Here is a 23,152-nt window from a genome sequence, read left to right as displayed (position 1 = left end):
TTAAATGAATTCTTGACAGATGGGAGGTTCAGACTGGAGGCTTCCTGATTCACATAGCTCAGCAGCTAGGCTACATCTGCCTTTATTCTTGTCCCCAAGTGTTCTTGTGCAGGTGGACATTCAACATGTGAAGCTTTTCCTAGGTGGAAATGTCAGTGACAATAAGTCTGACTTTGTTTAACACATAATCAACCTGTCTTATCCATACATGTGTGCCTGAAGTAATTTAAAAATTGCTGTGATCTCACCTGAAGAAGGAATTTCCCAGGTGACCTAAAAGACGGGGTAAGCCTGTGTAGAAGAAGTTGGCCCTTGAGGACCAAACTGTGTTACGTGAGTAACATGCTTGACCTTAATGAGCTTCATTTTTCTGAACAGACAGAAATTGGAAGGGGCTGATTGGTCAGAGGCTAGGCTTCAGCCCTTTGCCCTGGCCACGTTCCTGATCTGGATCCCCTCCTCAGCAGGTGCTTGACCCAGGAAGAGAGCTGTCATTGGCACCACTAGGAGCTTTCTCCTGAGTCAGATAGCAGCCGAAGATAGCCCTATCGAGGCTTGTGGCTGCATTAGAAGGTGAAAGGTGGCTGCCCTCATGGGCCTGATCCAGATCAAACTCTTCTCCCACAGTGGCCATTTCACTCACAAAGATGAAGTGATTCAGAGTAAGCATATTATTCATGTGAATATAAGAACATAAAAACAGCCCCACTGGATCAGGCCATAGGCCCATCTAGTCCAGCTTCCTGTATCTCACAGTGGCCCATCAAATGCCCCAGGGAGCATAAGAACATAAGAGCAGCCTCACTGGATCAGGCCATAGGCCCATCTAGTCCAGCTTCCTGTATCTCACAGTGGCCCATCAAATGCCCCAGGGAGCATAAGAACATAAGAGCAGCCCCACTGGATCAGGCCATAGGCCCATCTAGTCCAGCTTCCTGTATTTCATAAAGGCATAAGAACATAAGAGCAGCCCCACTGGATCAGGCCATAGGCCCATCTAGTCCAGCTTCCTGTATTTCATAAAGGCATAAGAACATAAGAACAGCCCCACTGGATCAGGCCATAGGCCCATCTAGTCCAGCTTCCTGTATCTCACAGCGGCCCACCAAATGCCCCAGGGAGCACACCAGATAACAAGAGACCTCATCCTGGTGCCCTCCCTTGCATCTGGCATTCTGACATGTGGTGTGCCATTGTCCTGGGATACCTTGGTGACAAGCCATTGAAGACCCAGGAAGTGGCGTAGCTAGAGAGGGTGCAAATCACTAAGTCTTGAAGGGAGCCTTACTGAGGCATGCAAGCAGCCCCTCCCCTTTGGAGCCCTTCTGGGCAGTGGGTGTAACACAGAGGTGAATGCCACAGTGAGGCTCCCTACAAAACTTAGCGCTTTGCACCTCCTCTAGCTATGCCACTAGACCCGGAATCTCTGCCAGGAAAGGAAAATGATGACAAAAACCCAACATGTCAGACCACATTTGCTACTGTAGAGCCTTGATGGTGACAAGTCAGTGATTTCTTGATGTGGGGTGGCAGTTCAGGAACAGACACTGGTGGATGGATCAGTGTCTGGTACCTTCTGGTAGCCCTAGAAAGTTTGACATTCCAGTTTGTGCCCTGATCAGCTTTAATCAGGAAGAGGCACAGCAGCTAAGTCCCAGGTGTCAGCAGGGGAGGAGAAAGCAATCACACAACTCATTAGAAGCCAAGATCAGTTATTAGGAGTGTCTCATCAAGTGGAATCCAAGTGGTGAGTGAGAAAAGGCAGATGGGATTATCTCCCACTGAGTGAACGTGCTAGGATCTGTCAGGAACTTTGCCTCCTTATCACCAGCCCAAATTTCCTTCCCCCCCCCCCATAAAAGGGCCCCAGTGGCCCAAAGGAAGTTCTATGAACAAATAGGTAGATAGTCTGAAAAGGCTCATAGCTTATTCTGGCTTAAGCAGATACTAGATTTCCAGAGTTGTTTGAAAGTGTTTTGAAAGAGAGTTTGTTGTTTGTGGTAAGCAGTCATCCCACTTTTAGTGTTGGTAAATGGGTGTTGCAGGTTCTTGTGTTTGTTAAATTCCAAAAAGCCTGTTTGACCCATTGGGAGGAAAAGCGAGTGGGGGAAGCTCCCAAACCATTTCCTATTTACTTTAAAAAGACAACTGTTTCTAGTTTCTGTCTGATGAAAAGGATCCAGACTTATGTACTAGATGGGACGAGGTAAGAAGTGGCCAAGACCCAACCAGTAGTGTAGCCAGAGGGGGACGATGTCATGGTAAATCCTGCAGGTGCCAAAATGTGCCATGTAAGTGGCATCTCCCACTTGCTGCCTGATGACTCTGATGGTTAGTGACTCTGATGGTCAGTGGAAGGGGCTGCTTACATGGTGCACTGCAGCACCTGCACTACTTAACATACTGCCCTCCTCTGGCTACATTACTGGACCCAACAATACAGAAAAAAAGTTGTCATCCAGAATGTCAGGAGCCTTTCTGGCCAAGTTACTCTACCCAGCCTGTGTCACCCAACCTAGACTGATCATCTAGGCTTTCAGAGGTTACCCTCTTCAGGAACTCTTTCCACATGTACCTGCTGCTCACATGTCCTTTTCATGCTGCTGGGGTTTTTGAGCTGCATTTGGGCATGATCTCAGCTCTGATGGGGTCCCAGCCAGGATTGTTTGGCACTAACCATTTGTTTGCCAATATGCCCGACATCTTGTGTGATTGCAAATGGCAGAAGATTGATAATGGCAAAGAAGCTGTCATTTAAAGATGCTCATGCACTATTGCTAATCTTCTCATTGGGGAATCCCTGATCAAATTCCAGGAAATTCCAAGGCTTCCTGGAATTAAACTAGGGGTCAATTTTTCCTGAAGCCTCAGGAATGGCAGAGTTTAGACAAAGGACAGTGGGTTATGGAGCCACGTATGTCTTCAGGACTTGTATTGGCAACCTTCAGTCTCAAAAGACTATGGTATCGCGCTCTGAAAGGTGGTTCTGGCACAGCATCTAGTGTGGCTGAAAAGGCAAATCCGGGAGTGACAATCCCTTCCACATCGGGAGCAAGTGCAGTCTGTCCCTGGTCTTGTCTCCCTGGCTGTGGGGCCTTCTTCTTTGCCTCTTTGCCTCAGACTGTTGGCCAAGTGTCTCTTCAAATTGGGAAAGCCATGCGGCACAGCCTGCCTCCAAGCAGGCCGCTCAGAGGCCAGGGTTTCCACCTGTTGAGGTCCACTCCTAAGGCCTTCAGATCCCTCTTGCAGATGTCCTTGTATCGCAGCTGTGGTCTACCTGTAGGGCGCTTTCCTTGCACGAGTGCACCATAGAGGAGATCCTTTGGGATCCGCCCATCATCCATTCTCACAACATGACCGAGCCAACGCAGGCGTCTCTGTTTCAGCAGTGCATACATGCTAGGGATTCCAGCACGTTCCAGGACTCTGTTTGGAACTTTGTCCTGCTAGGTGATGCCGAGGATACGTCGGAGGCAGTGCATGTGGAAAGCATTCAGTTTCCTCTCCTGTTGTGAGCGAAGAGTCCATGACTCACTGCAGTACAGAAGTGTACTCAGGACGCAAGCTCTGTAGACCTGGATCTTGGTATGTTCCATTAGCTTCTTGTTGGACCAGACTCTCTTTGTGAGAGTAGCTGCTTTACCGATGCGCTTGTTTAGCTCAGTATCGAGGAGAATGATAGTCTTCAGAACTAGAACACAAATATTGGGTCACATATTTTCATGTGCTCAGTGGAGTAGCTTAGAGAGGTTGCGAAGCACTAAGTTTTGCAGGGAGATTCTCGGTGGCATGCAAGCTGCCCTGCCCTTTCCAAGCCAGGCTTACACCTCTGTTTTGCTCCCCTCTCCTGAAATGGCTCCAAGGGGGAGGGGCTGCTACCATGCAGCAGTGAGGCTCCCTGCAAAACTCAGTGCTTTGCACCCCCTCTAAGCTACTCCATTGCATGTGCCTCTACTGCAGGCTAAAGCCCCCAGGAGCTGACTGAACCTTAATGATTCTGTGCAGTTATTAATACTTCCTCAGCAGCTGTCAAACCTCAGCAGCTGTTGCAAGGGTGGTGCAACCTGGAGCTCCACCCCTTTACCAGCGCTGCATTTGCTGCTTCTGCTCTGATGCTGTTGAAAGCGCAAAAAAAAAAAAAATCTCCTTACTCTGCTTTTTGCACAGTTTTGACAGTCTTGAAAGTTCAAGACTTTTGAGTCCAATTGTATGCTTCCCCCCCCCCCCCTCAATACAGTGATGCCAAAATGGTGACCCCTGCATACTTTGGTGGGGGTGGTTGCAGAGCTCCAGGTAAGGGAACAATTGCTTCCTTACCTGGAGGTAAGCTTCTATGGCAGGGACAGGGCTACCTGGGCCTGCAACAGCTATTTTGCTGTTACAAGTCTGTGTTGACCCATGCTGAAGGATCAGGTCTAGAAAAGGAATTAGGACATGTGTGGCAATCTACCCCCCCCCTCCTGGGACATGACCTGCCCACCCCACCTATCCGCACCCTTCCTTGCACCATTTGGCCCCTCCTCACTCCTGTTCTGCCCTCCTGCCTCTCCCACTGAATTACCCCTGTCAGTGATCGGTGGGAGAAGTGACAGTGAGGGCAGGAAGTCACATGCCATCAGACAGGCGCTGGCTGCTTGATGGCAGTCAGCACCATTGCAAGGCAGGATCTGAGGAGAAGAGGATGTACGAGATATTCCAGTTTTGCTATCCATGTAAATAAAACCAGAAGCCCTCCCCTGCTGGCTTCAAAGAAACTGCCCAGGGAGCAAGGTAAGGAGGCAGGTTATCTGTTTCTTGCCCAGGTGAGCAGGAGCAGATTATTGTGGCTTGTGTCAGTGGTGAGCTGGTGGACCTGGGGTGAAGCACACCCCAAATCTACCACCCTCTGGCCCCTCGAAATCAGCCACTAATTCAACCCAATTCACCTTGCTGCACGACTGGGCCAGCAGAGAGATATTGGAGTCCTTAGGAATGATATTACGGTGTTCGTTGCTTCATCCTTTGGTTCACATTCTCTCCACCTTACCTGGAGTTCCTCCCTCTCTCTCTCTCTCTCTCTCTCTCTCTCTCTCTCTCTCTCTTTTTCTTTTCCTGATCCTCAGACTCTTTATAGGCAGTAGAGATCCTGGATCTAAACCTCCCAATTTGTTAAATAAATAACATGGGTGTGTGTGTGTGTGTGTGTGTGTGTGTGTGTGTGTGTGTGTGTGTGTGTGTGTGTGTAATGAAATGGACCAAAACTATGGGGAGGGTTAGGAAGGCCGCAATGTCCCAGCTGCAGTTCCAATCTGAACAAGGCCTCCACGAGTGCTATTTTTAATGAAAAAAGGTTATTTTTTTTCCAATTCAAATCAGAATTTTTAGCTGAGCATATCTTAACTTTATCACTACTTTTTTTGCTTCTAGCCAACGGACACTACAGTTCCCGAAGCCAGTCCCTGAGGTCTACAGACAACAGGAAGCGGGATGAGGCTGATGAGATGCAACAGTATGGATATCCAGCCCCTCAAATAGGTAAGAGGTTCACAGTTAGCCATAGTAAGTGTCAAGAGCCATTTGCTCCCTCTGTTTGACAGTTTTTAGTCCTGGAGCAAAGAAAGGAAGGAAGAGCACCAATTATATGTAGTGGACATTGGCTGCCACCACAAATGCCCGCCACCACTCATGACTTTGAACTTACTTCTGTGGCCTGCTCCATACATTGCATGGCATGATCCTGCCAAATACCTAGAAGTCCTTCATTTCAGAATCTAGTTAAACTCAGGTTTGACCCCCCCCCCTTACAGTCCCTTAAACATGTGGCTGGTTCATGTCCTGTATCTACAGGTTTCTTAAAGTGATGAGATATTCAGAAATCTCATAGGTACACATTACCTACAAGAAGAACCCAGGAGTTTCACTGGATCACAGCTCTCAAGCTGAGTTCGTTTAACTCTGATTTGTCTTGAGGCTGGGCCTAAGGAGTGACAGGCTTGCTAATTAATGGCTCTTTGCCAATTGAAGGGTACCAGTCTCAACTAATAGTGAACATAGACCTAATTTTGGTGGGAAGAGGAGACAGTCAGCCAACTCATTCTCACAAGCAATTTGAGGACAGGGGTCCACGAAGAGGGAATACACCCCTATTTTGGAAAGCAAAGCATGTTTTGAACTGCAGGTGGTTGTCACTGTTAGCTTCTGCTTCTGTTCATGCTGGGGAAGGACCATACTACAGCTCAGTGACAGAGGCACCTGCTTTGCAAGCCGAAGGTCCAGGTTCTACCTCCAGTGGCAAAGGATCCTGGAGCAGGACTGGAAAAGACCCCTACTAGCTGACCAAGAACAGCACAGAGCTAGAAGGACCAGCCATCTCGCTCAGTATAAGGCAGCTTCGTGCATTCTAAACCCCGACAGGTGATCCGGCTGCCGAGGAATGGTCCCCCTGGAGCGTGTGTTCGACCACCTGCGGGGAGGGCTGGCAGACTAGGACAAGATTCTGTGTGTCGTATTCCTACAGCACCCAATGCAGTGGGCCCCTCCGAGAGCAGCGGCAATGCAACAATTCCGCAGTCTGTCCAGGTGATGAATCCCACCCTAATTCCCATCTTCCCCTGGCAGTAGAGCTGTGTTATTTATAAGTGCTGTGCAGATAATGAAACCAGTTTTGCAAGGCATAGAGCTAGATTTTGCAGCCTGTATGCTTTATGAAAACTATGCATGGTATTTTTCTACATATTTCATCTAATATTTTTGCATGGTTTATTCAACAGCCATGGGGAGGGGTCCCATTCCGTGACCACTGATTCTTACCCAGTAACTTCTCCATCCTTTGCAATTTCATCCACATTCTTTGCAGCTGTAAGAGTTAGGAACATGATTTTAACAAGAAACGGGAGTGGAGATTCTGAGGAAACTGAATTCTTCACCCGACATTGAGATCTTGTGGCTATTCTGCAACCCCCCCTTCCTGGCAATTTCAGAATATTCACCGAAATTGTGCCCCCTAACGTGGAGAAGCTTGAAAGGGAATGCACAGAAAAGTAGTATATTGCTGGCTAGTGCTCATGATGGCTGTGTGAAACCTCCATGTTGAGAGTCAGTCTACCTTTAAATGCCAGTTGTTGAGGTGATGCAACAGCAGGGAGGACTTCTGCTTTTGTGCTCTGCTTGTGGGCTTTCCAGGAGGGTCGATGCAGCACCATGGAAAACAGGATGTTGTATGATGGATTTCTTCTCTAATTCCATAGACCTCTTTCTTTCTTCTCCCATTTCATTCATGAAATATACAAGAGCAGGTGTCAGCATGACTTACATCTGAGTGGAATTTCTATAGATTTTGAACACATCTTTTGTTTCCTTCGGATTCCTCCTTAAAAAATTCATCTTTGCCGCGATGCACAGTCCCCGAGTCCCCTTCTCTGACTGTATCTAAGCTTAAGCACAATGGACCGAAATACATTCTTTCCCTGTTTAACCCAGCTCCATTTTCTTTCTGTTTCTCTACTGTCTCCCTTGGGTCAATATTCAGGCTGCGAGCTTTTCAGGGCAGGAATTACCCCCCTCCTTTTTTTTATTTTTTATTCTTTTGTGCAGTGTCATGTATGTGAATTGCACTATATACAGACAGAAAAGATTGGCCGTGTCACAGCCAAGGCTGTTTGGGAGTTTTACTTAACTGAGACCATGTCTCATACTTCTGCTTCCAGTGTGATCCCACACAGGTTTACTTGGAAGTAATTCCCACTGCATAGAGTATGATCAGATGGGTTGTGCTCACCATTTAGAATCCTCCTTGCATTTAATACATGTGTCTTTCTAACTCTAGGGACTGCTGAAGAACTGAATACATTTTTTAAGTAACAGTGTCTTTCCTTATATATTATTAAGCAGAGTCTTGATCATCTTGTCGCTGTTAGAGCTGGGGAATTTTATCAGTACTGAAGAGCAGAATGGCTGTTTAGCTGAGGAGGGCCATCCAGTGGGGTATTTTTATGAAAATACATGGGGGGGGGGGAGGTGTTCTTTGGATTCAGAGCAGGTACAGGGGTAGACAGTTGAAGGGTTCCTTTGCTGCTTGAGCCTCTCCATACTTAGAACATCCATGGAATAATAGTAATCAGTACTGCAAATATATACAGGTCCAACCTTGTAATACATAGATTTTTTTATACCCGGATTTGACACAACACGAACGGCCACTCCAAATGAGAAGGAATGTGCTGATCCCTGTAGAAGGGAAAAAATGCACCCCTTTAAAGTGCTTTTCTTACTGTTGTAGAGATTTTTATCTCAACGGGATGAGAAGCACCCTTTAAATTAAAGGAAAACAGTCCTTTACAATAGTTAGAGAGAGGGCAGCCAGCTGACAATCCATCAATCATTCTCTCTCCTAGTGACCCGTTCCCTTCCCCCTGATCACATGAAAGACAGACAGCCCTTTCTAAGGGCCTGGAGAGAGTCTGATTGTTGGATTGTCATCTTAATGACTCTATCTTTCTTACCATCACAAAGGTCAGCAAGGCTGTTTATAAATCACCAGAGCAAAGAGACTTTTTAAAAAATTGACTTGCTTTAGTACAATTTTTGCTATCCACATGAGTTCTGGGAACGTAACCCTCGTGAATAATGGTATTCAACCTGTATATATATTCTGCTTTTAACAAAATCTGGATGGATTGAAAAGATCTTGTGGTGTTGCATGTAGAATGGGAACAGAGTCTCCTTTCACAGTGCTATATACCCCTCCCCCCCCAAACACACACATGTTCATTGTACGTGTTGCATACGTCTGGAAAGTGTTGCAGTTTACAAATGATTTGGCATTTGCAATGAGTGGGATTGTATGGTATACGAGCAGAAGGTCAGACTTGAGTGTTCCTCAAGGAAGAAGTTTGCTCCCCAATTGCAGTTTGCTCACTCTATGCAGGATTCCTGTGAACCTATCCTGAGTATGTTTTAAATGCTCTGCATCTTTGCCTTCTTGTGGCTATGGCTAATGCCAAGGATTGCTTGATGTTAATCAGATTAGTTTTAGTGTATCCTTAGAGAAATTTATTGTGACTTCCCCAATTCTGGTGCTTGCTTTATTGTTTGGGCAATTATTATTGGGTGTTTCAAATTCAGAAACGTACAGCCCAACTCCTGCTTATCCCCTCCTTCCCTGTAGCATAGCTGGAGGGGGGCAAAATGGTAAGTATTGCAGGCACTGCAATGTGCCGTGTAAGCCATTTGCCATTGGAGCCATTCCAAGCAGTAACAGCAACACCCAGAAGATGCCATTTGGTTTGACAGGAGCCTGCATGTTGCAGTTGCTACCTGAAATTGCTCCGATGGTGAGTGGGAGGGGTCACTTTCACAGCTTGTTGTGCCCCTCCTCTAGCCATGCTACTGTTCTTTCCCTACCTCAAGAAAAGCAACTCAATCTCTCCAATGCTGTGTTCTGGCTTTAATTCATTGACTCCAAACATGTCTAATAAGCACACGAAAATGACAGGTGGAAAACTGCAGTGGAGAGCCACAACTACTTAACCTTTAATACTTTGGTTTGGGGAGAGAGAAGAGAAGTGTCAATCAGATTTGAAATGGAATTGTACTTTGATTCAAGGAAGAGGATGTGAATAACTTTCACTCCTCATAATTATGAATTCCCCCTGAACCCCTGAATCCTCATCTTACACTTGAACTGAGCCACAGCGGCCCATGGGAAAGTTATTCGGTCTGCTAGAAAGGCTGTTGATCATCCTCTGCTTTGGTTTCAGTACATGGGACGTGGGATGAGTGGTCTCCGTGGAGCCTGTGCTCGTCGACCTGTGGGCGCGGGTACAGGGATCGCACCCGGACCTGCAAACCTCCTCAGTTTGGCGGTAACCCTTGTGAGGGACCGGAGAAACAAACCAAGTTCTGCAACATTGCACTTTGCCCAGGTAAGTTGGCAAAGAAACTTTCCCACTGGTTCCTCAGTGGGCAATGCTATTTCATTTCAAAGTGCCTCAGTGAAGCAGACACCCTTGTAAGCTAGGGTGCTTCTTGGTGTTCCTAGCATGGTAGGGAATAAAGATGCTTTTAAGGTTCTCCTCATCCAAATTGCAAGCAGAAAATCTTCCAGCCCCAAATGGGGAAGGCTTCAGTGCAGTTTTTGAAACCAACACATGGAAAGGGGCTCTCTGTAGCCCCACTACAACTTGAGAAACTCTGAGATGCTCCAAAGTCCATGCTTGAACATCTTAAGGAAGCGATGCAATATTTTTTTTCTGTTCTTGATCGATTGATTGAGACCTTTATTGGCATAAAACAATTTCAGGAGATAGAAACAATGGAATATAAAATGCACACAGTAAAAACATGAACGTAATTAAAAAACATCAAACAATTATACTACTGTACTCAGGGCACAAGATAAAGCATGTGGGGGGGGGGGGAATTATGGGTTATCCCATTTTAGCAAATTATTGGGAATGAGAAACTAAACTCTAGCACAGTGTAACTCCTGTAGCTTTGTTAGCTACATTAACTATTATGCACCTCATCAATTCATATATGTTTAACTTTTCAAGTGAATAAAAGCTCTTTTAAATGGGCAAGGCTACAGTTCTGCAGAAGCAGCAGACAATAAGTTAATATTTTTTCTGTTCTTGATCATTCACACACCTGTCTTTCATAGCTCATATAATCAAAAGATAATGGTGCTGTGCACATGTATGGGGGGGGGGGGAAGACAAACAGCTCCAGATGTATCAAGAAAGTGAGCCAAGCCACACAATGCAAGGCAAACCAAACCAATGACTAAAATCCAGAGTCAGTTACAATCTGATCTGAAGGAGAAGTCAGGGCTAGGGGTAAAAGCAGCTTTTCATCAGGCAAGCAGTCAGTTTCAGCTGTGTAGCTGGTTAATGGGAATAAGACTATTTAACAGCACCTGAGCAATGGCTGAAGCACCAGTTGAGAATTGTTAGCTCTGCTTTCTTGTCATATTTAAGGTGAGTTAACACACGTAGATGGGGTGGGGGAGCAGGATCACGATGGCAGGCTCTGCCCCCTGAACTGCACGCGTCCACTCAGATGTCAGCATGTAGACCACATGCATATATACGGTCGCTCTTCATGCATGTGAGTTCTCTCCACACAGCTGGGAACCCTGGGGAAGCCAGGTTCCCCGGCACAGGGGGAGAGAGCATTGTGTCGATCCACTTGTACATACATTGGCTGCACGAGTATATGTGTAATTCTTCCACCTCGGTGCATTCACTCATGTCATGAAAATAAGATCAGAGCCTGTTGGAATCCCATTGGCAGTGGCATAGTTAGAAGGGGTGCAAAGCACTGTGCGGAGATCCTCACCGCAGCCTGCAGGCAGTCCTCCCCCTTTGAAGCATTCTAGGCTGATGGTTCAAAATGTCCATTTTGCTCTAGTGGCCTGGAATGGCTCTGAAGGGGAGGCCACTTGCAGGCTGCGGTGAGGATCCTGCAAAAACTTAGTGCTTTCCATTAGCTACACCAGTGCCAGTTTGGCCTCTTTTTCCACCTGGCACTTCTGAGATGTTGACGAAAGTCATAAGAACATAAGAACAGCCCCACTGGATCAGGCCATAGGCCCATTCTAGTCCAGCTTCCTGTATCTCACAGCAGCCCACCAAATGCCCCAGGAGCACACCAGATAACAAGAGACCTGCAAGGCTTCCTGGGAATTGTAAGTTAAGAACTAAGAACAGCTCCATGGATCAGGCCATGTGCCCATCTGGTCCAGCTTCCTGTATCTCACAGCAGCCCACCAAATGCCCCAGGGAGCACAGCAGATAACAAGAAGACCTGCAAGGCCTCCTGGGAATTGTAATTTAAGAACATAAGAACAGCCCCACTGGATCAAGCCATAGGCCCATCTAGTCCAGCTTCCTGTATCTCACAGCAGCCCAACAAATGCCCCAGGGAGCACAGCAGATAACAAGAAGACCTGCAAGGCTTCCTGGGAATTGTAGTTTAAGAACATAAGAACAGCCCCACTGGATCAGGCCAAAGGCCCATCTAGTCCAGCTTCCTGTATCTCACAGCGGCCCAGTCGTGCCTCTGGATATTGACCTGAGCGGTGCAGACATGCAGCAGTGGCTCAGTGATCAGACCAGCAACTTCTGGGAAGCAACTCGAATGGTACAGGGAATCTCTGTTTCGAGACTCCATCCTAACAGCTTATAGGACACCCCACAATATATTGTGATGCCTTATTGTACTTTGTGAACATCCACTGAGTTCTTCCCAAAGGAATTATATTGGGGTATGGATCCATGAGAGACAGAGTCCTGCCTAAGTCGTGAAGTGAGGTCTCAATGAAAAATGGCTTAAAATTCAGAGTTTTAGGCAGAGGAAGCCTCATGCTCAGAAAAAGAAAAAAAAATGTTGCACACCAGCAGCATAGCTAGAGGGGGTGCAAAGACTAGGTTTTGCAGGGAGCCTCCCCGTGGTGTGCAAGCAGTCCCTTTCTCTCCTCTTCGGAGCCATTTCGGGCAGAGGGAGCAAAAACAAAAGCGTACACCTCCGTTCTGCTCCCCCCACCTGGAATAGCTCTGAGGGGGAGGGGCCGCTTGCACATCATGGAGAGGGCTGCCTGCAAACCTAGCACTTTGCACCCCCTCTAGTTACTCTACTGACACACACACACACAAATTGTCCAAGACCTCACATGGCTTATTCCTTAGCTTGTAGAGGCTGCATCTGCGCTTGGATCTTCAAAGCAGCCATTAGTTTCTTAAAACCCGGCTGAGGCAGCCAGAGTTGAACAGGGATATTAATTATTGAAGTTTGAAACAAAATTATAATACATGGTTGCACCAAACCGCAGAGGCACTGCAAAAGGAGGCGGCTCCTGCAAACTCCATCCAGTCTAATAATTTCCACTGGTCAGCACAGAGGTAATCAATGGCTCAGACAAGCCCCAACTTGGAGAGGAGAGGAGCATCTGAAAGCAACAAAGGGAGCAATTTGGTGCTTTAGTGCCTCGCTAGTTGCATCAGTTATTGCTCCCAGGATTTATAACTGCCAACAATGATAACGCACTTTTGCAGGGACAATGCAGTGTTTGGCAGGGACAATGCAGCGTTCGGGCTCTAGGAGACTGAGTTGCTCTTTAAGAGAAGAGCAGGGAGGGGATGAGATGTCAGGAAAGATTGTCTAATTGCGGTACAAGCTCTGGTTAAATTGTGGCTTGCCGATTACTGTTGGATTTGGTGCAGTGCAACTCGGATAACTAAACTGCTGGACTTTCAGAAAAAGATGTGGCATTTGACTGGATGCTGTTTCCCCAGCCTCTTCTCACACCCCTCAATATTAATTACCTGGTGGAATGCTGATCATTAGCATGGACAGGATGTGTGCAGAAAAAAAGGGAGATGCTCCTATAGCATTCTCCCCCCCCCCCTCCCCGCTCACAGCAAGTACTTGATCATCAAATGTCAGAGGCAATCAGAGGGCAGCCTACCTCTAAAACCAAGAGCTTGCACAAGTCATAGTAGGTATGTGCAAGTTTTTGGTTGCCTCTGATTGCCAGATGCAAGGGAGGGCACTTGGGATGCAGGTTGTGTCTGTTGTCTTGTGTGCTCCCTGGGGCATTTGTGGCCACTGTGAGATACAGGAAGCTGGACTAGATGGGCCTTTGGCTGATTCAGCAGGGCTCTTCTTATGTTCTTATGTCATGTTTTCAGCCATATTGGCAACACTGTCTTCTAGTTTATTCTCTATTTTATCCCAAAGAAATATGATAGTCATTCATTTATATGGAGAAAATGTAAGGGATGTACTTGAAGACAGCACCAGGGTTTGAACTGAACTGGGTTCTATGACCACAGTGTCAAGGCAAAGGGCAATGTTAACACCCTGCCCAAGTGTGTCTCAAATGATGACCAATTTATTGGTCCTCAAAACCCAATGAGAAAACCGTGAGAAATCAAGCTAGCCCCTTTGACCTACTGCTGCCCATCTTTATCTCTCTCTCAGAGGGTGTCGATTCCCCTTGTTATTCCAGAGTGTGATGCACATTTTGAGAGCGAGAGAGAAAGAGAGAGTTCTCCAGTTAATTCAATGCTTTTGAAGAGCTTGTCTGGGGACTGGGGTGGGTTTGATGGCTTCATGGAGTTTTGCAGCCTTAGGATGTTTTTTGAGTGTCACTTGGACTTCCTTGCACTCTGCTAGAGAGATAATGAGCCCTGGGCAAATGAACTGAAGCCTTCCAGAAATAATTAGAGTGGGTCTGTCACATTGGGGGAGTATTTCAATATATATTGCTCTAATAAAAAGTATTTGTATTTCATTGCTAGCCTGCATTTTGCATAAGAGGACTTTGCCAGTTGAATGACAAATTAGGGCTGATATTTCTGACCGGAGATCTTCATAGCCTATTCATGTTAATTAAAACCACACGAGCAGTTGTGTGTCCAGAGTTCAGCTTGAGCTAGTCAAATTCTTTGGAGTGGTGCAAATGTCTGGCAGACCTGAGAGTCTGCCCTGGTTCAGGCATGGGACCTTAAAAGGTTGAGGACTAGGAACTTGGAGCTTACCCTTCCCCCAAATAGACATTCCTTGGTGTCCTACCCAGAAACAATCTGACGGTACTTAAGATGTTGGCTCCAGCATGCCAATCAACAGTGCAGTTATCTGCCAGGTGGGGACTGAAATTCTTTCATTTTGGGTGCTAATTCTTGCCCTGGATGCCCAGGGCTAATTCTGCAGGTCTAGAATACCTTAAAATGCAAAAGGAAATGCAAAATTATGCAATAACAGTGGAATTATGACATTAAAAAGGAAAAACATCGGTTTTTACCAAAGTCATGCAAGAATAATCCAGCACGCTTTCAGCCCATTTCCCCAAACCTTCAGAAGGAAGTCCCTGATATGCTGCTCTATAGCTGCCAGCACCACTGAGGAGATGGCTCTTCTCCAGGTCCTCATTGACCTAACCTCTGTAGGAGTTGAAAGGTGAAGAACAGCTTCCCTGGATGATTCTTCCTTGGATACTGGAGGGAGAAGAGCACCCCCTAAAGGTGCCCTGGGCTCTCGGACTATCCACCTGAGGGAACTTCATTTTGGATTTACCTTCTGTGTCCATAGCTGACACAGCTGACATAGCTGTTGATAGCATGACCACAGCTGACATAGCCGACACATAGCTGACGCTTGGAGGCAGGCTGTGTGCAACATGGGCCTTTCCCAGTTTGAAGAGACACTTGGCCAACAATCTGAGGCAAAGAGGCAAAGAAGGAAGGGCCATAGCCAATGGGAGACAGACCAGGGACAGACTGCACTTGCTCCCGGTGTGGAAAGGGATTGTCACTCCCGGTGATTGGCCTTTTCAGCCACACTAGACGTCTGTGCCAGAACCACTCTTTCAGAGCGCAATACCAGAGTTTTTCGAGACTGAAGGTTGCCAACTGCTACTACCATAGCTGAAGGATGGCCCAGCCAGAAACTCATTAGGAGAGAAAAGGAGGGTAGAATGGATCCATGCTGTGCAAAAGCGTTTTTCACATTCTGCCTTTTGTCCTTTCCTTCTTTGGGCCACTCAGTGGACGGGAACTGGAATGAATGGTCGAGCTGGAGCTCCTGTTCCACACACCTGCTCCAATGGCACCCAGCAGCGACCAGGGAGTGCAACGGGCCGTCCTATGGGGGAGCAGAATGCCAAGGACATTGGGTGGAGACTCGCGATTGCTTCCTTAGACAATGCCCAGGTCAGTATATATCCAACCAAAACACTGCTGGCCTTTAAAGAATGAGATTTGTAAGAAATATTGAGTGTCTTTTTTCATCTTATTCCTCCCATGCATGATATCAGCTTTGGCAACAGAGTGCAACAGCTCGATTGTATCAAGGCTTTTCACCGATGGAGCTCATGTTCCATCAGAATAAGATGGGATGAAAGGTGTTCCAACAGTGGGCAGGAATTGATGGTATGGGAGCCAGGAAACCCTGTGCTGGCAGCAGTGGTCACCAAACCACTGCCATAGGTTGGTGGTGGGAACAGTTTAGGGGAGGATCGTGAGCTGTTTGTGGTGGGGAATGGGTTGTGCTGGGAGCAGTTTGGAGGCAGGAGGGGGAGGATCTCAGCAGCACTGGAGCACACCAAGGTCCTATCCCACCTTCCCAATATAGACCCATCTCCCAGGAGTCCTCCTTGGATCTATGCCAGCAAAAGACCTGGTGTAGATTCAGGGAAACCCACTGGGAAGCCACACAATCTATAGGGAGGAAAGTAGAAAAAAGATTTGTATTTACCTGTCCGAGGTTGTCTGGTCCCCTCCCAAAGCATGCAGCGCTGTGGGTGTCGCATTCTGATGTGAAAATAGAACCCCCCCCCCCTGAAAAAAAAAGAGAGATAGCTCAGAGCCTGCAAACACAATCAGAGGGTTTTGGTTCAACCTTGTTCAACTGACATCATTCATCTATTTATAATGAGCAGAAAATTTTGAGAGCAGGGGGAAAGGCAAATGTTATCATGTACTCATGTATATTATTCCAGGTCATTCTCAGGCAGCTGAGGTTATTGTGAGTTCTAAATGTCACCCATATCTATACACCTGCGTTATTGATTGATCAGTTGATTCAGACATTAAGCTCACACATTCATGTAGTGATGCAGCTAGAAGTGGTGCAAAGCACCAAGTTTTGCAGGGGGCCTTACTGCAGCGTGCAAGCGGCCCCTCCTGTTTGGAGCCATTTTGGGTGCTGGGCACAAAACAGAGGCGTACACTAGAGTGAGGTTCCCTGACAAAAGGTTGGTGCTTTGAACCCCTTCTAGCTGTGCCACTGCATGCATGCAGGCTAGCCCTCTTCACACAATGAAATATCCCTCCCCCCCCCCCCACAATTCAGTAAGAGTAGGAGGGGTGGAATCACACCTGCTGATTCCTGTCCATTGGTGTTGAAATGTCTGCTGTCCAAGTGTTTGGCATTTGTTTCCCAAAGAGGCAGAGCTGACTGTGCAGAGGTGGAAAATTGGAACCCTAGCAAATACAGGCCAATAGGCAGTTACGCTTCCCTACCCATGATTACTGAATTCAGGAAAGATTTCTTGTGAAGAGGGGCTTCTGGGTATAGTGTTTTCAACATGTTCTGTGTGTGTACATAGTTGTTAACAAGTTGTTGGCAACCTTCAGTCTCAAAAGACTCTGGTATCGGGCTCTGGATGGTGGTTCTGGAACAGCGTGCTAGTGTGGCTGAAAAAGGCCGATTCGGGTAGTGACAATCCCTTCCACACCGGGAGCAAGTGCAGTCTGTCCCTGGTCTGTCTCCCTGGCTATGGGCCTTCCTTCTTAGCCTCTTAGCCTCAGACTGTTGGCCAAGTGTCTTCAAACTGGAAAGGCATGCTGCACAGCCTGCCTCCAAGCAGGCCACTCAGAGGCCAGGGTTTCCCAGCTGTTGGGGTCCACTCCTAAGGCCTTCAGATCCCTCTTGCAGATGTCCTTGTATCGCAGCTATGGTCTACCTTTAGGGAGCTTTCCTTGCACGAGTTCTCCATAATGTTCAGCATAATATAGCAGAATGAACCACACGTACTGTACATTTTTGAAAGGGCCAGAGCCTGCATTTACTTTCAGAATGGACGCATGAGTATCTCCTGCTCTTTAAATGAGGCAGATATTGCACAAAGCGTGTCTTCTTGCCTTTCCTCTTGCTTCCAATTAGTAAGTGAAGTGAGTTCAAGGATGTTGCTTTGTGAATTAGAGTTCATGGAAACTGGCCTCAGGAGGCTGCTTGTTTGTTAAAATTATTCCTTTTGGCTTCTGGGTTGAGTCTCGCTCTCAAATAAGTTCTTGGGTAGGAAACGGGAGATAAACGTTTCCATTGGATAGGAAGCATGTGATAATGACGTATCTATCACAAGTAGACAACAGGAGAGGAAACTGAACACTTTCCACATGCGCTGCCTCCAACGCATCCTCGGCAGCACCTGGCAGGACAAAGTTCCAAACAACACAGTCCTGGAACGAGCTGGAATCCCCAGCATGTATGCAGTGCTGAAACAGAGACACCTGCGTTGGCTCGGTCATGTTGTGAGAATGGATGATGGCGGGATCCCAAAGGATCTCCTCTATGGAGAACTTGTGCAAGGAAAGCGCCCTACAGGTAGACCACAGCTGCGATACAAGGACATCTGCAAGAGGGATCTGAAGGCCTTAGGAGTGGACCTCAACAGGTGGGAAACCCTGGCCTCTGAGCGGCCCACTTGGAGGCAGGCTGTGCAGCATGGCCTTTCCCAGTTTGAAGAGACACTTGGCCAACAGTCTGAGGCTAAGAGGCAAAGAAGGAAGGCCCATAGCCAGGGAGACAGACCAGGGACAGACTGCACTTGCTCCCAGTGTGGAAGGGATTGTCACTCCCAAATTGGCCTTTTCAGCCACACTAGACGCTGTTTCAGAACCACCTTTCAGAGCGCAATACCATAGTCTTTCGAGACTGAAGGTTGCCTACTACTTTGGCCTCATTTTTTTTTTCCATTATCACATTCCCAAGGCAAAAGAATTACTCCTGATACCCTAATTTCCTGTGTGGTTTGGGCCAGATTGGCTTTCTGGGACCATCTCGGAAGAAAAGAAGGGAATCTGAATATGCCAGTGAGATGATCCTGCCTCACTGATGTATTCTAAACACCTCTCCAGCACATGCTCACAGCCACTTATATGATGACCATTAATGTTGCAGGAGGTTTGGAAGCTCTCCTCTGGGAAGCTGTGGTTTAAATGAAGGCAAGGAACAGGGCCTAACCCCTTATCAGTGAGAAACAGGCATGGATATGGATGTGAACAGCCTGCTCAAATCCCATTTGTCTCAGTTCCTGTTTCTTCCACCCCTCCTGATGGACAATTAATAAGGGACAATTCTATTGAAAAATCTTATTTTTAAATCTTATTTTTCAAGGTGTTTCTGATTTACAGGACTTTTGATGGCTGTTCTTCACCCCACAAGGAACAGCTGGTGACCAGTGGAGAAAGTAGCAGGACTTTCAGAAACAACAGTTTTTTTAAAATGTCTTTTTGTTCTTTTATGTCTTTATTGTGGGCAAAAGCTAGGTTTAGGGACAGAGAACCCCCTGGAGCATTTGGCTTGGGGTGGTGGTGTTGCTGCTAGACGTGTCTGGTGTTCTGATTATTATTTGTATTTATTTAAAGAAAGCTTCTGTTCATATATTCTCTATTCTAATTAGAGCAGTGCCATAGCTAGAGGGGGTGCAAAGCACTAAGGCCCAAATCCTAAGCAACCTTCCAGAACTGTCGTAACTGTGCCAATGGTGCCATGCGCTCCTGTGGTTGGGTGGCACTCATGGAAGCCTCCTCTAGGTATGTTTGTTCCCTTACCTCAGTGCTGGGAGGTTGGTTAGGATTGCACCCTTTGCAGGGAGCCTCACCACAGCATGCAAGGGGCCCCTCCCCCCCTTGGGGGCCATTCCAGGTGATGCCAAACAGAGGCATACACCTGGCTCCAAAGGGGAGGGCCCCCTTGCATGCTGTGGTGAGGCCCCTACAAGACTTAGAGTCCAATCCTGAGCTCCAGTGGTGGCACTGAAAATGGCTATCGCCACATCCTGCGGGCAGCTGAGGGCAGCACTTTAGGAGAAGGGGACTTTTGCCCCTTGATACGTCGGCGGTGTGGGAAGAGTGTTTGTATCGATTGGCAAGCCCCACATGAACGCTCAGGATCTAGTGGAGTGGAGCTCCACCGGTCCCACCTCCCTCCCTCCCTCCCCGCTCCCTTCCCCCAGCCCGCATCCCGCCTGCCCTCTACCTGCCTCCCACCTCTCCGTCATGCCTCCTCCCCGGCCTCCCTCCCCCCGCCTCCCCCCTACCCAGAATGCTTCCTCCCTGCTTCCCCCCAACCCTGCTTTCCTCTCCGTGCCACGGCAGTCTATGCGACCGCCGAGCGGCGGAGGCCGAGCATTTGCCTGGCGCTAGCCCAGCGCTGGCCAGCGCTGGGTTAGCATGGGCACTCACCCAGCGTTAGGCCTCGCAAACGTGCCTTACAGCATGTTTGCAACAGTGAGTGCCAGCAATAAGCCGGCATGTTAAGCCCAGGATTGGGCTCTTAGTACTTTGCACCCCCTCGAGCTACCCCACTACATTAAAGGACATGTCTTTTTTGGCATATGTAGGGCACAAAGAAATACAGATTTATGATCCGGGAGTACATATTTCTCTTATATGATGGGAGTAAATCCTGCATACAGATCATGCATCGTAGTTGTGCGAAGGGCTGCAGGTGCAATGAAAATAAGATAGCACACATTCAGCATTTTCCTTAAAGAGAATTGGACGCTGCTTTTATCTCCTTCGAATGTTGCAGCACAAGTCTCTCATTTCCGCCCTTGCAGTGAACGGGAAGTGGCAGGTCTGGGGTCCTTGGGGGAGCTGCACCGCCACTTGTGGAGGGGGGACGCAAAAGCGTGATCGTGCCTGCTATGGTCCGTTCTTTGGAGGAGAAGCCTGCCAAGGCCCCAAGGAGGAATACAAGCAATGTAATGAGAAGAGGTGCCCTGGTGAGTAGCCAACACGAGCTGCGTCTGATGTTATATTCATAGTTTGTCGTGGAGTGTGTGTGTGTGTGTGTGTGTGTGTGTGTGTGTGTGAAAGGGAGGCAGTTCTCTTGTTCTGCACAAAGTGTTGCAGCCTGTACTGGACAGGGCTGAACTTTTCATGAAGGATCAACTGCAAAGGTTTAGGGTGCTCCTGGACTCAGTGGTGTTCTTGTATGTCCAGGTAATGGTTGGGATGAAGACTGTCTTCACCGACTTTGGTCGGTTTGCCGTCCGCAGTCATTCTTTGGAAAGGCCTCAGTCACCCCTACCCTGTTGCCATCCAAACTGGGCCACTGCAATGCCTGAGATTGCCTTGACAAACAGTTCAGAGGCTTTAACTGGTACAAAATTTGACTGCCAGAATGCTGATCGGTCATTCTACCTCTGCTACATGAATTGCACTAATTACCAATTCATCTCTGAGCTCAGCTTAAAGAACTGGAATTAACCTATATAATACTTGACTAATTGAATGAAGAACTACCTTTCAAGTAGTGGTTTAAAATATATTGAGCAGGGGGAAAGCGACAGTTCCTCTTCATCACAGTCCATCACAACCCCAATGTTCCTTTCTGTCTTCTGGTGTCTCCCAGGTGCTTCATTTTAGATTGTAAGCCCCTTGGGGATCAAGTGACCATTTTCTTTGTAAACTTCTTTGAGGACTTTGAAAAGTGTGACACCAACATTCTGAGTAAAGCAAATGCCTTAGAGCCCTTTTACTGGATACGCACCTTTGCCTGAGACCAATTTTAGAACAACCCTGAGACCAGAATCAGTTTTGGAGGCCCTGCCTTCTGTCCCATCTTTTGTGGGTGAGCACTGCTGATGAGGCCCTCTTTGTGGGGGTACTGCAGTGGTGAAATTGTCTCCCTGGGGAGATCTGACTGGTTTCCTACCTGTTCCTCTTTAGTTTACTGCTGAAAACTGTAATTCTGGATGACTTTTTAAAGCGTTCGTCTCTGCTGCTCATTCACTCTTTTGAATGTTAATACTGTCTTGTTGATTGGTGTGGCTTTTAAAAAAAAAAAGGGCTTATATGTTGTACCCTGCTTTGATGTTTGGTGTACAAAGCAGGGGATAAATAATTCAGAAGAAACACACTCCATTTGCATTGTGTGTGATTGGGGGGGTCGAAGTTGTGATCAGACCTGGAACTGTGGTACGCAAGAATGTAGCCCTCTCCTTTCTCCCATTATCGTGAAACAAGTGATCTGGGAGGGAAGCTTCTGTCAGGGCTAGTGTGAGCTTCCCTCCAGGGCTCATAGCAATGTTGTGATAACTTTTGCCAGGGCTATGGCATTAGGGAAGGGGGTTAAATAAAACCATCCGTAATGCTACAGTTTTGAACCTGATCCCCCCAGCCACTGTTTAAGGTTTTAAAAGGCATATGTAGACCAGAAGCATATTTTCCCCCTTCCTGACCCCTTGAAATCTTGTACAGTTTTCCAAGAATGCCATCCTGCACTGGATAAAGAGTTGGCTGCTCTGCAGACATACAGTATTTTGGAAACCAGTATGAGGCTCAAACCAGGAGCCCTGTGGCTCCCTGTCTCCTTGCTCCCTGTCTAGCAGGGCTGCTAGCTGGAGGAGGCAGTTGTAGAAGTTCCAGGTAGAAGAACATTATGTGATCTTCCTAGTTTGAAAAGCCAGGTGGTACTGGGGTGCAAATCCAGTGCATCCATGACTGTAAAGGCACCCGGAAGTGCTTTCATTCAGCACTGTGTGGGGAGGACACTGAGGTTCTGCTTCTGTGCCCTGGGTCATGGACCTGCAGTCAGCCTGCCTCTCATCTCTCCTGCAGTGTCTCTTCAACCTGCCCACTTCTGAGAACTCTGCCCACCCTCAGGTCTGATTGAGACTCGTATATACAAATATGGCACTCTTCTAACCAACAAATCACTGGCTAAAAATAAGAACATTTCTATTTTCTCCTAGAGAGGTGGGAGGAAAAACAAGAAAGTCAAACAGCACCGTAATCTGATTTTTTTTCAAAGGGGGAATTGAATATAATTGGGTTAGATGTTAAATTCTCCCTGTGCTGCCTGCTTCCTTTTGTAAAAGAGGCTTTGTTACAAAGGAGTATTAAAAATTATAGGGATCATGATGTTCCCTCCTGAGCAAGTGAACACTCCCACACTTGCAGGCAAGGTTATGAAATGCATTTCTAACAAGCATCCCTAATTCAGAGTGTCACGCTTTGCTTCCTGGGAGCGTACTTGAGCACAAGACGAAAAGTTGAAAAGGTGAGATTAAGGGCATGTCCCAGGGCTGGCTCCTGAGCATCCCGTATGACAGGAAGGGAGTGCTGTACTAAAGATGGGAGATGCCTGATGCCAAGTTGCACAGCCCAGTGAATGGAGTGCGTTTGTGACCGAGTGCGAACGATCAACAAGGCAGCAAAGTGGTGGAGAGGCCCACCTCCCTCTCCTTAGTTACCTCCTCCCTCTCCTGGACTGGAATCAGAACAGGGGTTGGTGGGGAAGAGGAAGAAAGGAGGCAGGGCGGGGCAGGTTTACTCCAACCCTTAGTGGTTTTCCAATCCCGGGAGAGGTAAGAGCAGAGGCTTCCTCACCCCTGGGTGAGGCGGCAGCATTTGGCACTCATGTGCTGAGAGATCTTGGACTG

The 23,152-nt window shown here is 47.5% G+C and overlaps 1 protein-coding gene across 1 annotated transcript in view; it reads left to right on the top strand.

The window, feature by feature from the left end:
- The window catches only part of ADGRB1 (adhesion G protein-coupled receptor B1), a 232,251-nt gene that overhangs the window by 60,449 nt on the left and 148,650 nt on the right, over nucleotides 1-23,152 (top strand). Inside the window, exons 3-7 of the mRNA XM_066623182.1 lie at nucleotides 5,407-5,514; nucleotides 6,394-6,558; nucleotides 9,738-9,900; nucleotides 15,514-15,689; nucleotides 20,324-20,488. Coding sequence (XP_066479279.1) covers nucleotides 5,407-5,514; nucleotides 6,394-6,558; nucleotides 9,738-9,900; nucleotides 15,514-15,689; nucleotides 20,324-20,488 — 777 coding nt within the window. The remainder of the gene's footprint in view (nucleotides 1-5,406; nucleotides 5,515-6,393; nucleotides 6,559-9,737; nucleotides 9,901-15,513; nucleotides 15,690-20,323; nucleotides 20,489-23,152) is intronic.

Source organism: Tiliqua scincoides, chromosome 4 (genome assembly GCF_035046505.1).
Source record: "Tiliqua scincoides isolate rTilSci1 chromosome 4, rTilSci1.hap2, whole genome shotgun sequence".
Lineage (NCBI taxonomy): Eukaryota > Metazoa > Chordata > Lepidosauria > Squamata > Scincidae > Tiliqua > Tiliqua scincoides.
Note: the sequence above shows the minus strand (reverse complement) of the source record. Positions and strands in the feature narration are given on the sequence as shown.